General features: G+C 34.7%; 2 protein-coding genes across 4 annotated transcripts; one reads left to right on the top strand and one right to left on the bottom strand.

Moving 5' to 3' along the window:
* Positions 1-1065: 1065 nt before the first annotated feature.
* Positions 1066-10235, bottom strand: LOC123544597 (uncharacterized). 3 transcript variants are annotated; one of them, XM_045330671.2, is made up of 6 exons: positions 10086-10235; positions 9040-9705; positions 7609-7716; positions 7112-7192; positions 6319-6506; positions 1066-5272 (listed from the first exon to the last, which is right to left on the bottom strand). In XM_045330671.2, the coding sequence occupies exons 2-6, from the start codon at positions 9674-9676 to the stop codon at positions 4313-4315; spliced, it is 1974 nt and encodes a 657-aa protein (XP_045186606.1). In that variant the 5' UTR covers positions 9677-9705; positions 10086-10235; the 3' UTR covers positions 1066-4312. The 3 variants fall into 3 exon arrangements, with proteins under 3 accessions (XP_045186606.1, XP_045186608.1, XP_045186607.1); XM_045330673.2 differs by having other exon boundaries at positions 6331-6506; XM_045330672.2 differs by having other exon boundaries at positions 9040-9678; positions 10086-10213.
* Positions 10236-16946: 6711 nt separating this feature from the next.
* LOC123544596 (putative nuclease HARBI1) lies at positions 16947-23653 on the top strand. Its single transcript, XM_053544729.1, has 4 exons — positions 16947-17235; positions 19960-20095; positions 20374-20428; positions 23459-23653. The coding sequence occupies exons 1-4, from the start codon at positions 16947-16949 to the stop codon at positions 23651-23653; spliced, it is 675 nt and encodes a 224-aa protein (XP_053400704.1).
* Positions 23654-25292: the final 1639 nt, after the last annotated feature.

Here is a 25292-nt window from a genome sequence, read left to right as displayed (position 1 = left end):
ATAGTCTTATAGAGAAGAATCATACCAAGGAAAATGAAAACCCGTTCGGTCATTTATAGCACAGGTTTTTCTTTACTACCCAAATTAACAAACTTGTGGGCACATGAAAATGTTCCAGATAATGCCATACTCGATGCTAGTTGAACGGATAACTTTATTTTAGAAGGAAAAACAACTATAAGTATACTCCTTTCTCATGGTACCGGGGCTTCCATGATACCGGTGTAAACAGTTTTCTCACGAGACTTTTACTTTAGCCCCGCCTACCGGATGTTGACATGATTACTGGAGCAGACCGGAAGCCGCTCTTCCGTATCGCACAATTTTTTGCGAAAATGTCAAGATTACTGGTGAGTTATTTATCTTTTTATACAAAACTAATCAAACATGATATCCTACCTTTGGTCCCCACCCCCTGTGTCAAAAACCCTCTAATTTTCCTGCAAACACTGTTTATTATCTTGAATTTTTGGCGAGAGTATCGTCTAACAGCCTCGCTAATGACGTCATCAAACCGGAACCATGTTGTTTCTATATTTAGAACATTTCGGACAAATAAAAGTATGAAAAGCCTTTAAGGCAAAAAAGTGAATTTACAGCAATAAGCAAAATACATGTAATTGATATACTAATTGGTTATTTTTGGATGTAGTGCTCAACATATGAAATAAATAAAACAGACTTTTTCATTAGTAGCTTGGTCACATTAATTCATGTATTAAACAAATTGTATAGTTACAAAAAGGCGAATAAATGTAAATGAACAAATTTGATATATAGATTGTTAATTCATGTATGTAGTACCCAGCAAATTATATAAGTAAAACATACTAATTCATTAATAAGTTGGTCAAATACGACTTCATGTATTAAACCAATTGTATAGTGGCAAAAAGGTAAATAAATTTAGAAAAATAAAGTTGATTTACAGATTGATAATTAATGTATCACGTACCCAACGTGTTATATCAATAAAAAAGTTTTTATTAACAACTTGGTCAAATGAGTTCATACATTAAGCAGATTGTATAGTGGCAAGGAGATAAATAAATTTAAATATATATATTGAGTTTACAAAATAATAATTTATATATGTAGTACCACATTGATATTTCATGTTTGTAGTACCTAACATAGTTTATCAAGAAAACATACCTTTTATTAACAACATTGTCAAATGAGATCATGTATAGTGGCAAGAAGGTAAGGTAGTTTAAATAGATAAATTTGATATGCAAATTGATAATTCATAGTACCTACATTATATATAGAAAATATACGTCAGTTGAGTTCATGTACCAAGCAAATTGTATAATAGTAACAACATAGTCAGATAAGTTCATTTACCAAGCACATTGTATAATAATAACAACATAGTCAGATGAGTAAAAGTACCAAGTAAATTGTATAACAGTAACAACATAGTCAGATAAATTCATGTATCAAGCATGATCCGATTCATTTTTCTATTAAACAAAGAAGGCTGAAAACAGTGCATTATTATTACGTCACAATTATTACGTCATAGCGTCAAAAGGTTATAGCGGCGTTCTGGAAAAGAACCCCATTGAAAACCACTGGCGCCAGACCAGAAGAAAAATGCCTCTGTACATGTTATACCCTGCCCCTAGGTATTCTATAAGAACCATGGTCATGAACGGGAAAATATACTAACCCGTTTCAATCGTAAATTTCTCAACTTAAACGCGCAGTTCGGTGAATGGGTACCTAGTATATTAAACAAGCGATAATTTATCTTCCATCGTGTACCAGTCACGTTGGCTCAATATTCCATATTGCTGAGATTATCAACATATTTTATGCTTTCGTCAACGTTACAGAAAAAAACTTGCTTGACCTTCCCTAATGAACTTCCGGTCTAGAGGTCACGGCAGTGTGCACATATTTGGCGAAATGTAAACAAACAAAAACAGAATTTAAAAAAATCACATTTTTACAATAAAACCCGAAATGATGAATGAAATTCATCTTGTAAAATGATCTTCAATTTGAAATCGTACATTGGCCTGCATCTGTTCTGTTTATTTTATTCATTTTGCACATTTATGCTGCATTTTCACATTTTAGCGAACACGTGTAGTAAAATGACGATTGACATACATTTTCACATTAGCCAATCAGAATGGTTTTGTAATCTAGACCGGAACTTCACCAGGGAAGTTCAAGCAAGTTTTTTGTGTAACGTTGAAATAACTATAAACTACGCGTTGTTTTTCTAAGATAAAATGTATTGAAGAAATGTGACCGGTACACAAAAGAAAGATAAATTACCACTTGTTTGATATCAATAGTACACATTTACCGAACTGCGTGTTTTAGGTATGAAATGTGCGATTGAAACGGGTTAGTATATTTTCCCCTTCATGACCATGGTTCTTATAGAATACCTAGGGGGTTGGTATTGCATGTACAGAGGCATTTTCTTTCTGTTCTGGTGCCAGTGTTGAAAACGGGCAAATATTTAGTGAATGTCGTCAAGGATGTACTTTAAAGTCCTTGGTAACGTGTTAGAATCGAAATAATATATATCATTTAGTGATTTGCTCTTCAATAAAATCATTGTTTGTCGTTCAGATGCGTATTATTATGTCACTCGGGCTGAGCCCTCGTGATATAATTCCCACTCATCTTAACTCCAAACAATGATTTACTTAGAGACAAATCACTAAATGAGATATATTATTTCTTAAGTAACATGATAGTCAGATGAGTTCATGTATCAAGCAAATTGTATAATAGTAGCAACAAAGTCAGATGAATTCCTGAGTTTCCTCAGTTTCCCCAGTCTGTTTATAATAAGCTGCTTGATTTGGGTAGGTCTTCAATGACAATTAAACTAAAGTCTTCTGTTTTTCCTTTCTTAAGTTCAGATTTGTTTTGTAGACAACACTTTTGTTTCTGTAGCTCACAACTTTACAGATTATTTGGTAATTGCCATTCTTATTAACTTTTCCAGTTGTATGACTTCTGTCTATATCTAATATTTTAACACTGATGGGACCAATTTTCTGGCAGGTTTCAAGTACTGCATCATCAGTTGATTTTTTTCTGGTCTCAGAAGATTCACCAGGCTTTACGACTGTTTCATTTAGATAAACGTTGTGGAATCTGAGAATATTTCTCCTGCTGTATTGTTCCTGGTCTGAGAATTTGTTTGACAATATTATTAATACCTTGCTGTTGGTTTTGTATTAGGATTTCTTTTAATTTTCTTAATCAAGGCTTTTTATTTTTATTAGATTGAGAGTTCAGATGGGTTTGATTGTTTCTGCTTTTTTTCTTGTATGTCAGACAAACATTTATTCCGATTTTCAGCTACAGGTTTAACTACGGTTTCTGCTATAGTTGATATAACTAGGATCATGGCAAATTTTATTTGTTCTGTTATCTGAGGGCTTGATACCACCGATGTAATTATATCGACGGTGTTCAGCAGAGTGACACCTGGGGTGGTTGTTGATTTTGATCAAGGGGCACAGGTACTTGTTGTGGCGCATGGAGGTGCACGTCAGGGGACAACATTTTAGAGCGGGTCGGGTCTGGGGCTCCAGCGTGATGCTGGCCCTGTTCAGATGGACTTACGATCTCTATATGTCCCCGCTTTAGATTTGAAGTACCAAGGGTTTCGGACATTATTCGTAGTAGATATTAAAGGTAAATGTTTGTGTTATTGTTTTCGGATCAACTGACCCGCGAAGATTTTCAAACAAAGAGAATAGGTTGATCGTCCAATACTTCACTCTTATGTATATTTAATTTGTTTTTAACTCGCTTGTTACAATGATATCCTTTTTATACGTATCTGTAGCAAATTTCTTGCTTTTTGAGATGTATTTACGAAGTTTGTTGGGTTTTTTTTTTCAAATGGCTTGATGTTTTTGTTTTCTTACGTGGCAGCCATGTTACCTGATGTCCAAAGAGAAAATAAAGATCGACTGCCATTCGTTCATTCCAATGATTCCTAGACATAAAGTCCATTGGTTACGTTTTAACTTGTTACCGGTGCACGTATGCATCCAATTTTATTTACAAAAATCAAAGTGCGCGAAGAACTCTTATACGGTCTCTACATATGTTTGGTATTCAATAGTAAAATCAATATACTGTGATTGATGAAAGAAATTGCACGAAATCTACATTAAATACAGCGAACCTTCAACAGACGTAGATGAAATATAAATTTGGTAACACTAAGTCAAATCATCTATTCATTAAACTACTCACTTCAAAGATAGAATCCCCCTATATAAATCATACAGCTTATAAATATTGGGGGCGCAGCGTTAACCTCTCAATCTAGAAAATATATCTGACTCTCTGTCTGCTCTTCTAATTTGGCAATTGCTTTTGTTAAGCGAAGTGTTGTATAAGATCCTTTTTCCCTTTCACCCATCACGGTTGAAATTAATTGTACATGATTGCCGTCTTCGTCGTCCGCACATACCATTGATCCGCTGTCACCTTTGACACAGAATGGGTCAGTACCCTCTCTGTCTTCAACAACGATGTATGTTTTGTTGTGATCTTCGTGTACATTGTTTATATTCGATTCCTCGTTATCTTCACGTTCTGTGTTAAGATTCATGTCCTCGTTAACTTCGCGTTCTTTGTTCGGATTTGATCCTTCGTTTTCTGTGCGTTTATTGTATTGTGTCATCGATATTATGCCTTGACCTCTGGATGTTGATGCACCATAGGTATGCACGTATTGGCAATCGAGCTGATCATCATCATAGCTACATATCTTTCCTTTCATAAATATTCCACTTTCGTTTCTGAATCTTCCATCACAGTATTTTTTGTCATTTGTCCTGATTTTTGCTGCAGCAATATCATAAACCATTTGTTGATCACCTGGGGCTGTTTCCGGAATGACATCAGCCGTGATTCTTAGTTCGTCATTCGTAAGTTCTACAGATCTTTGTCCATCAAGGAGATGCTTGGATGCAATTGCGCACAAATCCTCGCTCTGCTCTACTTTGTGCATTGAAACAAATCCAGCAATACTGCCATAAAGTTTGCCCCTCTCTACTCTCGCTCCGGTGTGTATTTTCTTGTAATGAGTCACATCATCAATTGGTGGAACTATATCATAATCACCTTGTGCTAAACCATGTTTTTCAAGTGTTTGGACAATTTTTGGTTTTAATCTATCAATGTCATCTTTTGATACAAAGATCTGGAGTCTGGTGCGGAAACGGTATGAGTATCCTTGTATCGAACCACTTATGGTGTACAAGTCTGTCAATACCTATAAACACATTAATAGTATACATGTTTACGGAACATATAGGAGAGTTTAATGATTTTTGCGAGTATTTTTTTTTTTTTTTTTTTTTGGAATATATATGTTTCCCGGCACCTTGCTAAACCTGAATAACTGAGAAGAAAAAAAATCAAAGTGACAATGTTATACATTTTTGTATACCTATTTTTATCATACTTTGCCTTTTAACTCGTTCAACCTGTTCTTAGTGGAATACGGACTTAAAGGTAAATAGATACATGTATGTAACATAAACAAACTTGTACTGTGAAACAGGTTTTCATTTTTTATATCGGACATTGTTCAACATTTTATACAAAGACATGTATTGTCAATTTGGTTTAGGAATTCAATCGATGGCTAACTATAACCGACTTGGAAAATATAAACTACAGCCACAAATGCATTTAGTTTACATCTTAGTTATACATTCATTGCGTTGAAATTAATTTGCTAGCATAACATTTTTCTGAGGTTACAGTGACTATTTCAATATCTGTCCTTTTCATAATTACCAAAATACTTCTGTTGTAAGCTCGTTTTATACCGCTTCAACCTGCATGTTTCTTTTCTATTGTAAAATCAGTGCCTGCTAATCAAAAGTGTATATTTCGGAAAGCAGACTTACTTGTTGGACTTCTTAAACGATAGCTTCACATTTATTGACCGTACACCGGGGTGTTAAGCATTTTACTTTTCTTTGAAATATTAACGATCTGGGACATTTTGTATCTAAACAGAATTTCTCTCTATCTGTTTTGGGGACTTTATCTCACTCTGTTATCTCTGGTCAGATCGCTCCGTGTCTGTACTAGTAGAGGATGAATTTCACGCCTGCGTTTGCTATAAGTAAAGCGCCTTTAAACGTGTTTATCATGAAAGGAGCGCTATATAAATCTGGTATAATAATAATAATAATAATAATAATAGTTTTCTCTCTTTTCCAAAACGTAAACTATACGCTGAAAATCTATGGATACAACTAATGAGCAATGGCATTTTTAAGGAAGATAAAATCATATCACCCATACCTTTCTACTTACTGTTTCCGTTGGAATATCGTCCAGAGAGGGCTTTAAATCGTCAGGTATCTTACTTCGTTTATACATACCAATTATCTCCCCCAAAAGACGCTGAAACTTGGGTTTGTTTTCTACAAACTTATTTTTCCCGTTGTCAGTGATGTGTTTAATACTACTGGATACAAACCCTAAGTTTCCTGAAGTAAAATATATAATCTTATAATAATTCGTTAACAACGACGCAAATTATTAGTTGCGAACAAAAATGTAGATTAAGTGAAAATTCAATTCAATTCACTAAAGGCATAATATTACGTTTTATTATATACCGATATAAATTCTATACAAACGACTTGTTTTTCACATATAATATGAACAGGCAGAAAAAAAATCAGTATTGTACCTTTTAAATTCCGTTTTGTACCTTCCGTATTGTATGCTGCCTGACTACTTTGATTAATATTCATGACCTGACACAGTTTTATAAAAAGGGCACATAAAAACTTCCCTTTAGTTCCATTTTAATATCGATAAACATTGAAGATTTCGTTTAATAACAAAACAAAAATCAAAAAGGTAGAGGTTATTATGACAGTAGCTAGATCTGGTATTTTGTATTCGGCTCTTGTGGATATTGCAAGATTGGATCACACTCGGTGCTTGCGCACCTCGTGAGATCCGATCTGGAAAAATCCACTCGAGCCGAATATAGCATCCCAGATCGAGCTACTGTTATAATAACCCTATTTGATGTTATGATAACAAAGCTTTAATAAGCAACGATTTAATAAATTAAATTTACCGTCTTGTGGAGTCCCCGTCTCTGCTTTGCGCAGCATATTCTTACTTCTTGTTTCGCGGACATTATTTTCAAGAGAGCTACCTGCAAAACAGTAATTTTACATGTTTCTTATTAATTAATGGGATGGTATATAGCGAGGCAAATTTGTAAACAACATTACCATTAGAGTAGATTGGTGATGCTTGCATTTGACTTAAACGTTTTTTTCTAATATGATTATTGCTTGAGACATTAAAGCAATATAGGTTGATAACAGTTATATATCATGACAAAGACGTCGAATTTCCTTTAAAAAAAAAAGAATATAGCTTTGGTAAGTGACAAATGCACATGGGTCATTAATTTAAAACTAGATTAGGCAAAATAAGTTTATACTGGTTTGTGATCACATGACCAGATCGTATAACGAAAAGAAATATTTTGACCATTTTTTTTTTCATACACGTTTTTTTTTTCAAAAATGCCTCTAACATCAAACAATGAATGTAATTTCTCACCAGTTAATGTCTCAGTCCAATTGTCTGTGTAGTCACAATGTTTCCTTTTAGTTCCCTTTTTGGTCCGAGTAAATTGCAAGCCGCTTACATGTCCAGTTGCTGGAGGATCTAAATTAAATGATATTCAGCAAACAGTAAGGGATTTATTTGTTTAGCATATATTATCAATCTTTATAAGCAATTTCATCTTTTCAAATAAAAAATGAAATTGAATGTTTCCCTTAATGTCTACTATCTCTATCAGTTCATTCTATCCATGTTATACATTTAACTGTAAGAGAATTATGTAGCTAAAATTTGTAACTGACCATAATATGACTTTATATGAACTCATTACATAAATACTTTACAATTAAATCAAAAAAATTATATCTAATTTTTTGATAACGCGCCAAATGATGGCAAAACAAGGTTTGTCACCTACTGACAACCACCAATCAACCTGTCAGGAACAAATGTCTACCCGTTATCGATCATAACCGTTTCGATTTCGATTTTACGCTGCAGCTTCGAATAGGGAACTGTTTTACATCTCGGGGTCAGTGAGATATTGATATTTGACCTTCTGACCTATATAGTTTATTTACAGGTAGCAAGCAATCATCAGATGGTAGAGCCTCAAGATCACTGTAACACTGACTTTTGAAATGATGATTCCAAAGACAGTACAGGTCATGTACTGTCTAACAGGTAAGAATCCTATGAAAACAAATATCGACAAACCTTTACGTTTTCCACTTATTGCTCTCAAAATGAACAATTAACTACGCCATAAGTATGGATACATTTTTAATTTTGCATTCAATATAAATTGCAGTGACTTTGAAATCCGATTTAAGTGTTAATTGTTAGGTAGACTGATTTTGACTCTCACAAAGAGGTGAATATGTCCTGTTATTTGCATCAGATATAGGGAACCTCAAAGTTTATTTTGAGCATAAAGTAGGTTCAGGTATTTAAATCATCCAGTGGAAGAATAATTTACTCATGTACTCATGTTTATTAAAAAAATGCCAAAACGAAGAAGCAAATCCAAACTGAGTTTTCAAATCCTCTTTGAACTTGCCGATAAAAAGATAGCATGACCTAATGTTTTAAGACAGCATGTTTGAAATATTCGGTCTTTTTACACATGCTTCAGTAAATCTTAAAATTGTAGCGTGCAGGATGATCCCTATTAGTGTTTTTTTTTTGTTGTTTCGTTTTAGTTTTTTTTTTTGTTTTTTTTTTTTTCGTTTTTTTTCTTCGATTTTGTGCTTTTGAATAACATACCTTATCTTTTCAGTATTATGCATCTCAGTAAACAGGTAGAAGGAAAATAAAATGCATGGCATACTTCAAGATCATGCGTTGTTCTATATTCGTTTCGGAGCTGCTTTGATGTTTATCAATAAATCGAAATACAATCTTAAAAAGAACAAACAAAAATACCAGATAAGGAGCCATTGGCCTTTTCTTTAGGTGGGGCGAACACCTGTGTTTCATCCGTAACACTTTTGATGATATCGAACTTATGCCTGAATGGTTTAAATGCTGTAATTTCAAGCAATAAACCGATGTCAGCTGCAATTGTGTCGTCTGTAGAAACCTTCAGATTTGGATGTTGTGCATGTGTTTTCTCAAGTGTGCACCATTTTTGTTTGCTCGATAAAATGACAACATTTTGTTTAGATGAGACATTCTTTATTTCATTCCTAAGACATGTGTGGTCTCGGAAGATAAGAACCGATGTAGACTTCAATAAATGTTGTTTTTCATTTAAGAAGGTAACCACATTATCGCATTTGTAGGATTCCTGGAGGCTTATACCTTCATTATGCAATAACATGTTAGTGCCATTAGTATAGGATATTTTCCTTTCTCCGTTTCTATCAAATAGAAATAAATCTACATGATAACTTTTTGTGTCGCTTTCAATCTCCTCGTCAAGTGCCTGTGTTGGAAACGATTCTCCGAAAGTAGAGTTCCAAAGGGAATGCGTTCGTCTTGAAATGTCAGATAATCGCCCAGTTGCAGATTTGTAACGAGGATAACACTTCGCGTCAGTCTTGTATCTTGTTACTTCCATTGCTGTTTAGATACAATGATGCATGTTCACTACAATGTAGAAATTGTGTGCCGCCATCAGGATATACTAAGAATTTCGGTCATTATAAATGATAGGGTCGTGCGTTTGATTGTTTACATGATGTATTTGAAAAATACGGACCTATATCAAGTTTTTATAGCGGAAATCTATGGAGAAAATTAAACATCTTATACAGAAACATTTCTACAAAATAGTGTTTATGAAACTTCCCACACACAAAATTATTAGTTAATATCGAGATTAGATAAATACTTTCATTTTATAAGACTAATTATAATAATGTCGTTTGTTGGGTATCATTTTATCTTGGATTTTTATCATTAAACACATATATCTTCATGTAATTGTCAACAGGAAAAGTAATTAATAAGTTAATATTCATAATTACCCGCTTAATCCATTAAAAATTTAATTACTCTATCCACAATTGGTATGTTTGAAATTTTGAACAAAAATGTTAGTTTGATTTGGTACCCACAGTGCGGCGCATTTAAGCATAGCGTTTAGAACCAGTTCATATATTGTAATATTTCATTGAACAAAGACTAAACAAAGAATAAACAGACGGATCGTCTTTCTTTTAATAAAAGTCGTATAAACGCTTTGTATAATGTTAGTCAAACGGTCCAAAAGGTTAGATCATTTCTATTGTAAAAATATTTAGAGTATATCATATTTCAAACATTGTCAAGTGTATTGTTCCTAACTGTACAAATGACAGCGTCATAATGGTTAATGAATATCAGTTGATTAAATGATCAAGCCATGTTGATTTTGGTTTGTACTTATTTTTGGCCACATCAATCATTATTTACAATTTATGTTTTTTCTGCATTTATACATAACATAAGCATGAACAAGGCGTAGGCGGCCTCCATGGCCGAGAGGGTGACTTCGAATCACTTGCCCCTCGTGGATTGGGTTCGAGACTCACTGCGGTCGTTGAATTATTCATATGAGGAAGCCATCCAGCTTTTTACGGAAGGCCGCTGGTTATACCCGGGCGTCTGTCCGTGATGAAATATTACACAGGGTGGATCCTTGGGTCTTTCTCCACCTTTCACTATATGACCTATAATTGTGTCGGTGCGACGTTTAACCCAATTTAACCAATGAACACGGCGCGAAAGGGTAACTTATATGGCCAGAGATTTTGGATAGGTTATACGAGTCGGGGATCTTAACAACTACGTTACCCTTTCATTAAGTGACTTTAAAATAGTGAATATTTAGTTAGTATTTAACAGTTGTTGCATAAAATATTGACAACGTCGAAACATAGTGGCAACGATTAATAAGTGTGCAATCGGCCGCTTAACCCGGGGGTCGTGGGTTCGAGCCCCACTGGGGTCACGACCATGACTTCTCATATGATACCAGTACCGGTTATTCCAGGAAGCGGACTCGAGAGTGATTCAAGTAAGCTTTCAGCTTTCATCACAATCGAGCTAAAATAAATTAGTATAAACAAATAAAACTAAATATATGACAAAATTTAATATTTATTAGTTATTTTATTTTTCATCAAGAAGGCCATTGACTCATGTAGTTTAGATACAATATCGAATTATTATGGCAGCAATATACTGAAAGTAAATGTTCTAATGAATTTAATTAACTATATATTTCAAATGTCTTAGTTTAGTACTTCTTTACTTCATAGACTGATTTGACAGTGCAGTTTAAATCAAAATTTAATATATAATGGTCTTTAAGGATTTTCAGTTACCATTCAGAACAGATGGATAAAATCCCATTTATATTTCTACAAAAACTGTTTACGCGCTGAGTTAAAAAAAAACACACAAAATCGATAAATTTAGATATGACTAGCCGTCTATTCCCAGGATCATAAATAGTCAAACAATTAACAAATAACTGCTATTGATATACAGTAATATTACACTATTATTGATTTACAGATAAAAAAAAAGTTAAATTTATGAAGTAAGATATTTATAAACAATAGTTTTAATTAGAATTTAAGAAAAAAATGATAATGCTATAAGCGGAACATTGTGTTGTTTTATGTTTTTTTTTTAAATTTTAGGTTGCCATCACGCAATTTAGAAAGGCTTGGAATATTTAAACGAAACATGACCAAATCTCTCAGATTATCATTATTACAAAGTATATAAGTTACTTAAACATAAGTATTCAGTTTTGTTCTGTTGCATTTCTACACAGTCCGCTGCATAGATGCTACTGCATTCTGAAACCCAGTGTACAACCCCTAAAAAGTTTTAATCACAATATGATCTTTTGAAAACATGGATCGCATCCAAGAAAAAAACAACTAAAATGTGACTTGGCTTGATAAAGCGTTGTTTAACTAATTTTAACTCTTTGTCAATTCTCATTTGTAATTGTTGGGTTTACGTATCCGACCAGGTCATAAAAGTTACTAAAGCATAAGATGTCTTTATTGTGACTTACTGGCTTGTCCTTTAGGCATCAATGCCATAATTAGTACGCACTCGGGCGGTGGATCAGAAATCAACATATCACATGATACCTAAAATTGTAAACAAGAGGCCCAAATGGGCATAAGGCGCTCACCTGAAGAGGACCTAATTAAAATCTGGAAATTAGATCCCTCGGAAGCATCGAGAACAAGGCAAACAGTGAAAATTGCAGACTCGGTTTGATTGAGTCTGTTCATGGGCAGTAATGAAAAAAGCAACACTGCCCACGCCCCCTAGCACCGGCTTAAGCAGTATTCAATCTTCATATCTAAATGAATTGAAATCAATGATCCCGAAGGACCAGAAAATATAAACCATATGACCTTCTGACTAAGTTTAGTAAATAAATAAAAGTTATTTAAAGTTTGTTTTTTTCTAAATTTTGTTATGACAGCCCAAAACTGCATAAACGTAAGAACAAATTTGATGATAAGAAGTTGTTTAAAGAATTTTCTGTGTCTTGCTCTGGTGTACCCAAAAAGGAACAAAGTGTCCCCATTTGAATACATCTCGCATAAGTCCTTATATTGATGCCACCGACAAAGTTTTAATGAAGATCCATCAAGAATATCATGAGAAGAAGTAGTTCAACGGTATTTCTAGCAGACCCTAAAAGGGACCAAGTGCCTCAATTTGAAAAAAGACCAAGTTTGATTAAGATCAATCAAACAGTTCATGAGAAGAAATTCTTTAAAGTTTCTTTCATATTTAGCCCTTGCAGACCCTAAAAGGGGCCAAGTGCCCTCAGTTGTAAAATATTGGATGATGACCATATAATGATGCTACAGACCAGTAAAATCTGTAAAAATATCCCTTGGAAACATAGAATGCAAACAAGCAATATAATAACAGACTTGGTTTGATTGAGTCTGTTCATGAGAGGTAATAAAAAGTGCAACACTCCTCACGACCCCTAGCATCGGCTTATTAATAGGCGGAACTATATTTATCATGTATTGAACGGACTCCATGATCTCAAAGGGCTAGAAAAGCTTAATGAAACTCCATCAAGCCGTTCATTAGAAGAGTAGTTTAAAAGGTTTTCTATTTTTAGCTCTAGAGGCCCCTAAAAGGGGCAAAGTGCCTAAATTTGAAAAATATTTGGAGAGAACTTTATAATGATGCTACAGACTAAGCTTGATGAACATCAAGCAAGCGATTCGTGAGAAGAAGTCGTTTAAATGTTTTCTTTCTATTCTTAGCTCTAGTGGCCCCCTGAAATTGACAAATTGCTCCCATATGAACAACATTCATAGCACCTTATAATGAGACTACAGGCACAGTTTAATAAAGATCCATCCATTGGTTCATGAGAGGAAGTTATTTAAAGAGTTTTCTATTTTAAATAAGCTCTAGCGGCCCCTACTAGGGGACAAGTGCCCTAATTTGAATACATTTTGGAGAGGAACTTAAAAAGATGCTACAGACCAAGTTTGATGAAGATCCATCAAGTAGTTCGTGAGAAAACTTTGTTTTAAGGTATTTTCGTGTTTAGTCCTTGCAGACCCTGAAAGGAGCCAAGTGCCCCGATTTAAACAAACTTTGGAGAGAACGTTATAATAATGCTACAGACCAAGTTTGACAAAAATTCACCTAGTCGTTCATGAGAAGACGTCGTTTAAATTTATTTCTATTCTTAGCTTAAAAGACCTCTAAAAGGGGCAAAGTGTCTCCATTTGAAATAGTTTTAGAAAAGACCTTATAATGATGCAACAGACCAAGTTTGATGAAGATCTAGCAAGTGTTTCCTGAGAAGTCGTTTAATGGAATTTTCAATTTTATCCCTAGCGGCCCCTAAGAGAGGCCAAGTGCCTTCATTTGAACAAAATAAAGAGAGGACCTTATGATGGTGATACAGACCAAGTTTGATGAAAACCGATTAAACGGTTCTTGAGAAGAAGTTGTCAAAAGATGCTTCCTTTTTAAGCTCTAGACACAACTAAAATGGACTCCATGTGAACAAATTATTCAGAGAATCTTATAATGAGGATGCACAAAACGTTTAATGAAGATCCAGCAAGCGGTTCATCTGGAGAAGACGTTTAAATGTTTTGGGGGTTTTTTTCTTCTATTTTTAGCTCTAGTGGTCTCTGAAAGGGGCGAAATGACCCCATTTGAACAAAATTAGGAGGGAACCATAAAATGATGCTACCTACTAAGTTTGATTAAAATTTATCTATTGGTTCATGAGAAGAAGTCGTTCAAAGATATTTCTATTTTAAGCTGTACTGGCCCCTACAAGGGGCCAAGCGCCTCCATTTGAACAAACTTTGTAGAAGATCTTATAATGATGCGACAAACCAAGTTTGATGAAGATCGATCCGGCAGTTCATGAGAAGAAGTTATTTAAAGTTATTTTCATGTTTAGCCCGTACAGCCCCTAATTTAAACGGCACTAAATGCCCCCGTTTGGATAACATTGGAAGAAAACCTTATAACAAAGTTTGTTGAAGATCCATCAAGCGGTTCATGAGAAGAGGTCGTTTCAAGCTTTTTCTGTAAGGAACCATGGTGATTCCTTCGAACAAATTTGAGAAAGGATTATGCCAGGATTCTCCTGAACAAATTTGGTGTACTTCTGACCAGTAGTTTAAGAGATGAAGATTTTTAAGTAAAAATGTTGACGCAGGACAACGGATGTTTGACAATAGACGCCGGACCATTCACCAACACTAATAGCTCACCTCGAACAAAGTTCAGGTGAGCTAATAAATCTATAAGAAGATCGTGTAGAACTTTGATAGAAATTTCCATTTAAAAAGATGTTCATACTGAAATAAAGTCTAGATTCGTAAGATCTACTTCGTATCAACGACTTAAAGTTACATCTTTTGTTATTTTGCTTTTCGCTATAGAAAAATATTTTGTATTTCCATCTCATGTTTATTATTCTTATTTTGATCGAAAATAAACCGAGCGCAAAAATCAACAACCTTCTATTGATACAAACAGAATCAAAGTACTGAAAGTACAGAAAGGCTGGCTACCACAAAACACTGAATCAAAGTACTGAAAGTACAGAAAGGCTGGCTACCACAAAACACTGAATGAAAACTGTGCGGGAAAGATGTTTGCAAAATCTTAGATATTATGTGTTTTCCATATCAAACTAAGGCGAGCATAGGGTATTGTTGTGATAGACCATCTTGATTAACTTGTGCATCCAAGTTAAAGTTCAATCGAGAAACCTAGTTTATCGGACGTAAACATGGGTTCAAGAGAGTTAACTATAGTCACAATTTCGCTATTACACCGGCATCATTTAAGGGCCGAGTTGCGGCCGTAAAATGGGATCCCGTACAATGATTAAGTGTTGTGCGTGAAGTGTTGCAGATTAGTTTCTCCTCGTGACCAGACTCTGATATTGCTATAATTTCCAGAGCACTTTCATTGGTTACAATGTATTCAATGTATATGAAATGTAGTTCATTCGACATACTAACATATTCCGAAGCCAGTTCTATACAAGCATACAGCAAACGGCCTATAAGTGTAACTTACAATATGATTTTCTATCAAATATGCTTGGTTCCTACTTCATTATATGCCATTCAAATACTTTCACTTTTCAGTATGGTAGTAGCACAAAATATACAAAACTTTTTTGAGACAAAAAGTGCTGCATACGAAGCAATTTTCAAAGTGGGAAATTGTGTTCTCGGTCTACTGACAGGTTTCAATTTCAACATTAATGTCATGAGTGAATATGATTATGTCTGGCCAAGAATTTCACATTTTCACCCATGCATTTAATGCAGACACCACAAGTATAATAACCAAAAAATATATATATCATTTCATACCTATATAAACCTAACTAGTTCATAGCTTTTTTCTGTCACGTGACGATACAATAAAAAACACTATTAATGTGTGTATTTTTTTTTAAAATGAATCCGCGGTTTATTTTGTATATGTATATTTAGCAACATCCGAAAATTAGGGCCCAAAATTTCTATATTACTCGTACTGGACAGGACTCTTCCCATTCCTTATAAGGCGTCATTGGGATAAGCTCCCTTGTATATAGCGTTTTGCCTGAACAGCAGTAACATTCGACAAAAGTTTAAACATTCATTTTCTTAATTAAGCATTTCCTAATCGGTGATCATGGTTCCGTTTCAAAATTTGATGACAAGTTGTTTTCGATATCTTTGACACTGGAAGAAATATTTTGAAATGACTGAAATAGATTTATAACAATTACGTAACATAGTGGCCCAGTTGTTCAAAACATTCGTTAAATAGTTAACGATGATATGTTCGTTAAATACCTGGACAGTCGTTAATTATTTCGTTAATTCTTTCCGTTAAATCTAAGTTGTTCAGAAATTTTAACGACAAAATTTTTCGTTAAATTAACAAAACATCGTTAATATTTTCGTTATATTTGTCCGTTAAAATTAACGGTTGTTCGCCCATTGTTAGTACAAATTTTACGTTAAACAATGCAGTTTAACAAAGAAATTGACGATAATTTTAATTCACTTAGTTAGTTGATTTAAAAATTTCGTTAAGTCTTAACAACAGAATCCAATATGGCTGCTATCACTGGTGCTCTTTTATGCATCACACGAAAACCTAGAATTTACCGTGAAAGTAATACCTACTTGAATTGAACACATCAAGAGTTCCGAGAAAGGTATCGGTTTTCTCATAATGGCATAAACTTTATATGCAATGAAATAAAAGTTGTTGTAAAAAATGACACTGGAAGGTCACATGCACTTTCTGTTAAAGAAAATGTTTTAATTACACTGAGGTACTTTGCCTCCGGTTGGATTATGCAAGCTGTTGGTGAAACCGTGGGTCGGGATAAGGCGAAAGTCTCAAGAACTATGGAAGAGGTGACCAATGCCCTATGTTCAGTTAGTGGCAACTATATTCACTGGCCGGACAATGTAACAGAAAACAAAAAAGCCTTTTATCAGGCTGCTGGCTTTCCAAATGTTGCCGGATGTGTAGACGGGACTCATGTCCGAATAACAAAACCGGGAGGTGAAAGACAAAGGCCATATATGAACAGAAAACTATTTCCATCCATAAATGTCATGGGTGTTGTAGACCACAAAGGTATGTTACTAGATATGCATTATAAACCTTTTATTTTTCTGTTTCATGTTTGTACTTTTAATGTTACTAAATCTCGCATTTAGATCATACACATTCATTTAGTGTACTGTTACTAAACTTGAAATAACTCTCAGTTATGTGGCATACAGTACAGTGTTTGTGAACTTTGTGCACAAGCAAAGCAAATGTAAAAACTTTCTGTTTTCAAACCTGTGGTCCCATTTCCAAGTTACAACTGAATATATATTGCTTTCAAGTAGCTTTTACTGGCGACAGCACATTTGGTTGATTGTTGTTTTAGTATAAAATACAAGGCAACAAGTCAAAACTACGTAAAGTGCCAGTATACAGTCCTCGATATATTTTTGTGTTACACGTTTTCGTGACCTCAACTATTCCATCGATAGCATACATTATACACTGCAGAACCCAATATTTCTATCTCATTTGCAATTAATCTATGTTTATATATATTAATGCATGTTAATGCGTCAAAGAAATTATGTTCTCCTTCCTCTTTTGACATTTTAGATTTGAATCACAAGATGTATAGTTTCTACTCGATCAACTCACTTCCGTATTGAGGCCCTGCTTGGGGAGATATGTCTAAGTACTGTAGCATACTTTAAAGAGTATTCAGTTCCTACCTTAAAGTTTCATAAACCTACTTTACTTAAATTTTTTGGCGACGGGGTGGGGTGGGATGAGGTGTTCAAGCCCCACTGGGACAAAAAAATCCCTTGTGTTTCTTTTTGTATTAAGTTTTAAGAATTATTAGTGATTTATTGTACAAATGTATTCCAAATTGAATGATAGAACAGCCCGTTTTAGAAATTTAGCAGTACAAGGTTTAATACATGTTAGGTGTAAACTGGCAGTATTTTGAAAATCCAGATGCCCAACCAGTACAGAGTCTTTTTTTAAAAAAATCATATGTGTTAATTCAATAACATGAATAAACATACTTAATGCATGAATACATTTGAATTTCGAACCTTCGTGTGCACTATCTCTAGGGTTACAATTGTTAAGATATTCTGGTCGAGTCCAGCGGAAGGTCAGGGGGTCCGGACCACACACCCTAGAATTTTCAAACTCATGGTTGAACAAACAGCACAAAAAACAAATTATAACGTACTGCGGCTGCGGGCACCCTGAATCCAAACAATACTTGCCGTATATAGTACTATAGTAAAATCAGTTAAAGAAAAATGAATTCGCCATTTAGAATTCGGCGAGTTAATGGCAGGGGCTTAAACTTAGTCAAGGACAATAATGAATTTTTCATCCTTGCTCATCCGTACCCTCGGTATATCTATGCTCGTTTTCATATCATAGGAAAATTTGAAAAAAAAAAATATTGGACTTCTAATTTTCAAAGTGATGAAATTACATTTGTGATGGGATTCACATTCTTGCTTTTTTTAATACTATAAAACGCTCGAAATTCTTTCTTCCTTGACCCCGAGAAACAAAAATTTTCCGGGCGACGCCCCCGTACCCACACCAACACGCACCTACCCCAATTTAGACCCCCCCCCCCCTCACCCACCCCCCGGGAAAAATCCTGGATCCGCCCCTGAATAGTATATTAAATGCACATGTAAAATTAGAATTTACTTTGAAATCAAAAGCAGTAGGCTATTCCACATTTTTAAGACTTTGATATTAAAGGAGAGTAATTACAAAATGTCTTTACAAGAATAATAGAAAGTACAGAGATCTAACTGTATGTGAACGGTCCTTTCATTCCATAAATTAATTTATGACAGAATACACAAAATGTGATAAAATATCTTAATATGTCATGCATATAAAGTTGTTAAAATAAATATGATTGACCACCCTTGATGAAAGTATTTACAAAGTTATTCTAGATTAACATTTGCATTTTATGTATATCAGTATTTCATCAGTCTGAACCAAGTGGCAACTTTAAAACTGTTTAAAGTTTCTGAATGAAATAATTCACAGCCCGTCATGATTTATTAAAGCTAAAAGGGTAGTGCTCACTTTGCTCAGATACATTTGTCAGATTTGATAAGGGAGACAATTCTGTCAACCTTGTCAAAATTAGTTTCCCCCCTTAGACCAGTAAAAACTGACCACTGCAGATACCTTTCCTTTGGCAGCTTAATACTTATTTCTTGCTGCCTATGTCCATGGTGGCTGATTTATTTTATCAGTAGTAATCATTTGATTTAAATATCTGTTAAAATCAGATTTAGATTTAAAGCATTTAGCTTATTGTATATGAAATTTAATAGTATTATGTAAAAGGAAACAACTTTTTTGTACACTTTTCAAAAATTGAGATAAAAATTGCTTGAACTTTAAGAATTATGTTGCAGTCAAGATCTTCAAAAGGATGTTATAATAATTTTTGAAACTGTATTTTTACTACTTTATAACCAAACAACTTTATTAAGTTGACAGTCAAGGGATTATCACATTTATGGTGTTAAAGCAAGTGGCTTCTAGGCACAAACATATGTTTTCATAATAAATTGTCTCTACAGGAAGTAACATTGCTGACTGCTTAAATTACAGGTGACTGCTTATTGCAACTGGCAGCTATCACTGACTGAAGCTTAATTCTTCTCTACAGGAAATTAAGTATTGCAATAAATTGATTGTTATTTTCCTACTACTTTCTGCACAGCAATCTGACAATCATCTGGAATTCAAAAGGTGATTGGCAGTCGGAATTTCTTTATTTTTCAGGATGTTTTACTTTTATGAATGCAAAGTGGCCTGGTTCTGCACACGATAGTTTTGTATTTCGTTCATCTTCTTTATGCCATCATCCACAGAACAATGTAATGCGGCCTGAAGATGGACTACTTATTGGAGATAGTGGGTGAGGGAAAAAAGGTTTAATAGGGCTAGAATGAGAATGTGAATAATCATGAAAATAAACATTTTGAGTATCTCTCATATTAAGTTATGGTCTGTTTAAATTATTTTTCCCGCATGAAATGTAATTAATGTATGCAATTCTTCAAAACTATTGAAATATCAAAAAAGTGAATGGTCGTTTTGAATAATACCAATAATAAACGCATTTGATTAATGATTATCGTAGAAAAATTCAAGTTTGAGATATGTTCAGATGTTTGAGTTTATATTGATTTTCAGGATTCCTTATAAAGATACAGCCAAACTTGCACATAAAGACCATTCTTATGAACCTGTAATGTAGTATTATGTGAAACAGTTGTTAAATTAAAGGTTAAAATAAACTGTAGATGATAAGTTTCCATATAAAGATATATATAACATATGGTTGCTTACTTCACATGCAGTCTTTGTCTTGGGGTGTGGCGGTACCAGTTTTGTATAATCTCACATGCCAAAATGCTCAATGTGTAAGGGTTTTGTTGGGCAAATTATAGCTGGGAATGTTTCTCTTTTTTTTCTGTTTTTTTTTCGGGTAATGTTGGTGCAACAACAGTAGCAATATTTCATTCACATTTTATTTTTCATCAATAGATCTATATATCACATATATTGCATCATTAAAAAAAAGAATTTTAGAAAGTCCATACAGCTGTATTTACTTCGTAGCCTGTAGCACGAAGTCCTGAAATACAAAAAAAAGTGCATAACTAATTGTAGGTATGCATGTTCAAAGTATCTGATGACACCAAACACACGGTGCACAATCACGTGACTTGTGACGTTTCAACTTCGGTATCACACCAAGTTGAATTCGTAAACGAAACAGTGTTTTGAAGGTAAAGGTTTTAAAGATATATTTTTGTAAAAAGACACATAGCTGATGCAAGTCCTTATATCAATGCGTACCTCCGGTGATATAACATATGTCTGTGTCTGCTTTAGTTTTGCTGGTAACCTGGACAAACAGCAGTGCTTCCACAACAAGCGTATTTTCAAATGGCTTGAAAACCAAAGCCAAGCGACTGTTACTTGATAAACGACCAACTAGTTGTCACTGCTGCGTTCTCTTTGATATCTAAGATCATTTTGGCAGGATTGTCGCTCAAAAACTGGCGTATTTCTGGAAAGATCGCGGAACGCGAAAAATGTCCGTTTTAAAGTCCAAAAGTTCTCACAGAAAGCATAATTTTTAAATCGCGATTTTATCGTTCCTCTCGTTGAATGCAATGCCGCAGTTAACGCAGGTTACGTTTTTCTCGACCAACGCAATACTTTGTAAAGTGTACTGCACCTGGATAGTGATATTTTCAAGAAAATGTGGGTAACTCAAAAACATGCTCTTACAGCCTTTCCCAATTGGATTTCACATGAATTTAGTTGTATCGAGACAACACGCGATTGTGCACCGTGATACAGGAATCCTGATATCCCTACAAAAGAAAGATATAATAAAGCACACTGCAAGACTAGAGTAGTTGTGGAAATGATTGACTTTGGAAGGTGGAAAAGGAGATTTGGCATCCTACATGGAGAGGTATCGTTATTTCAATAAAATACTTGATTTACAAACTAAAAAGGAATACAACACAAACAAATTTTTATTCAATATTTCAAACACATTCAATGGTCAGTCATTGCATGAATATATTGGAATAATGTAATATAAATGTTGTTTTGAGTTTAAACTTTCCCTTGTTGTTTACATTTTGTCCTAAACAGAAGAATTGAAAGGATGAAGAAGTACAGTCAAACCTTTGTCAGTGATAGCCACTTGACATATGTATCCACAAATGCCATTTCTACTTTTGGTAATGTTATAACTGATTATCATGTATTAAGCAACAATCAGTCTTAAAAGGCCACTTTTGCTCATGCAATACACTGGCTGCTTAATACAGGTTTGACTGTATTGAATTAAATGATATGCAATTTTCAGGAAAAGTGAGTAAGAATTAGACTTCCTGTACATCCTATTACTTTCTGTATGCATTTAGAGCAGGTCGTCTTTAATTGGAGAACTTTTTGCACCAAATAGGTGTCTACTCAGTGTTACATCTTATGCATAAGTCATATAAGGATATCTCTTTTAGTGTTAAAGCCTATTGAAATTAAAACAAGGCAGTCTGAAAGACAGCTAAATCCCCCGCCACTGCTATGGATAGTGAAAGGGTAAACCTTTGACCTTTAGCTGTGACCTTGGCCTTGAAATGATATGGCTGACTCATGAATTCTGCACAACGTCTTGATGAGGTAATCATTTGACCAAAGTTTTATAAAATTCCTTGAAGGGGTTTAAGAGATATAGAGCGGACAGGAAATGGAAGGCTAAAACCTTTGACCTTCAGTTGTGACCTTGCCCTTGAGCCGGTATGACTGGCTCATCAGTTCTGCACATCGCCTTGATGAGGTGATCATTTGACCCAAGTTTGATGAAAATCCTTCAAGGGGTTTAGGAGATATAGAGCGGACACAAAATGGAAGGCTCAAACCTTTGACCTTGAGTTGTGACCTTGACCTTGAGCTAGCATGGCTGACTCATAGGTTCTGCACATTGCCATGATGAGGTGATCATTTGACCCAAGTTTTATAAAATTCCTTCAAGGGGTTTAGGAGATATAGAGCGGACACAAAATGGAAGGCTGAAACATTTGACCTTGAGTTGTGACCTTGACCTTGAGCTAGCATGGCTGACTCATGGGTTCTGCACACCGTCTTGATGAGGTGATCATTTGACCCTAGTTTCATGAAAATCCTGCAATGGATTTAGGAGAATGGTATGGAGCGGACACGAAAGTGTTACGGACAGACGGAATGAGAGAAGGACGGACGGAAGGACGAAAGGACGGACGGAGACCATTCCTATAACCCCCCCCCCCCCCCCCCCCCCCCCACACACACACACCACCACCACCACCACCACCTGTGGCGGGGGATTAAAAAAAATAAAATCTGCCCCACATTAGTTGCAAATTTACAGGTTTTAGTTTTATCCATGGAGAGAATGTGTACATAAACATAATTGCTCAACGGCATGATGTTGCTTTTTTTTCTTTTGGAAAAGATATGTAATATAAAATCTCTGTACTTGTATTTATTAGGTATTGTATATGGTATTTATCATATCATATCACTGAATTGCACTAAAGTACTGGAAATGAGGTCTCAAGATTTTACTGTTTATAATTGAGGACCACAACTATTTTAATGTATCTTTGAAAAGCATATTTATAAAAAAGTGATTGTGTGTATGCTGTTGTATTTCTGACAGTTTTATTTATTTAAGCATTACAATTAAATCTGATTAAAAAATATTTTCATCAAGGTAAGACCCACTCCAGAGAAAGCCAGTAGAGTGGTAATTGCATGTGCTGTACTGCACAATATAGCAATTTTACTTGGAGAGCCGGACTTCCCAGATGATGGTCAGCAGATAGACCCACCACAACCAGCAGCACAGTATACAGGACCAGACGATGGACGATTGATAAGGGACTACATAACAAGACACTATTTCTAATTAGGATATCTATTAGTAGGCCTGGATTTTAAGAACAACCATTCGAACAACCATTCGAGGAATATCCTGTCTCCAAAACTAATGCAGATATTGAATTTAAACTTACATGTGTCTTCGGGGTTATAAATTAAGGTGATGGCATCAAGTCCCATAACTCTGACTTGCATTTTAGCTAAATTATGGAAAATCCTGATTAAAGTTGTGCGTGCAAGTTTCTATCTCCAAAACTAATTGAAACTCCATATGAGCCGCGCCATGAGAAAACCAACATAGTGCGTTTGCGACCAGCATGGCTCCAGACCAGCCTGCGCATCCGCGCAGTCTGGTCAGGATCCATGTTGTTCGCTTTAAAAGCCTATTGCAATGAGAGAAACCATTAGCGAACAGCATGGATCCTGACCAGACTGCGTGGATGCGCAGACTGGTCTGGATCCATGCTGGTCGCAACGCACTATGTTGGTTTTCTCATGGCGCGGCTCATATATATTTTAATTTTAGGGTAATATTACTGCTTCTGGGACAACAATTCGAATAGTTGAGATTGGCTGTCTTCCGGACAGCTCTTGTCTCATTTCCCAAGATTTATCACATAGAAATTGTATAATGCCACAAGTGAATGGTCATAACTACAAGGTAAATCAAGGCTGTGTGAACAATAATAATCTAATGCTATAGCATATATGCTTGGCAGTGATCAGTCATGTGAAGTTTGGTGGAATTCAAACCATTCGTACAACAGAAGTAGCAAAAATACTGACGAATTTTACAAATTAAGGGTCACAATCTGTTGAGAATAATTAAAGCATAATATACCAGTGATATTCATAACTAAGCTTCACATAATAACACACAAAGTTTGATGGAAATCGGACAAATCATAGGCTATCACTTTGCTGAAATAAAACCCAAACCATAACATGCTGATGATATGCATAAATAGGCTTTGTTTTGATAAATTATGTAAGGTTTGGTGGAAATCTGTCAAATAGAGTAACAAGTTGACAAAATTTTTAATAATTGGCTTACAAGTTACTTAGTACAATTATCCAATGTAAATCATTGACATGGAACCTGCCAATGATATGCAAATTTCAACTTAGAATTGATCACTTCTGTCATGGTGGTGGAATTCCACCAAAATATATTAGAGAAGTGGCCAAAGCATCATAAAACTTGGCAACTGAAGGACCATAACTAAAATGAAAACCAACACACCTTAAATGGCCATTGATATACACAATCTTGCTTGACAATTACAAGTTTATTAAGTTTGGAGTAAATCTACACAGTGGTGTTGGAGGAGTTGCATGGACAGAGACATACTGAATCGATATTATACCTTATTAGTGGGCTATATGATGGACATTGCAAATATCTTTTGAAATTTGTTTCAAGTTAATAAATGCTGTTTCATGCAGTCTAAATGTGAATGAATGATAAATCATGCGGTGTGAATTTGAATAAATGGTAAGACATGGATATGAAAGTGAAACTACTTAAATGTGGTCTGGAAAATATAAATTTTATATTCTGAAGTACATTATCATATAATTATCATATAATTTTATTGTTACTATTTAATCCGACTGTTATGCAACAAATGAAATTAAATAATTGCTAAGTCATGTGGTCTGAATGT

The sequence above is a fragment of the Mercenaria mercenaria genome, chromosome 5, assembly GCF_021730395.1.
Source record: "Mercenaria mercenaria strain notata chromosome 5, MADL_Memer_1, whole genome shotgun sequence".
NCBI lineage: Eukaryota > Metazoa > Mollusca > Bivalvia > Venerida > Veneridae > Mercenaria > Mercenaria mercenaria.
The sequence above is the reverse complement of the archived record's forward strand: the minus strand, read 5'-3'. Positions and strand labels throughout refer to the sequence as shown.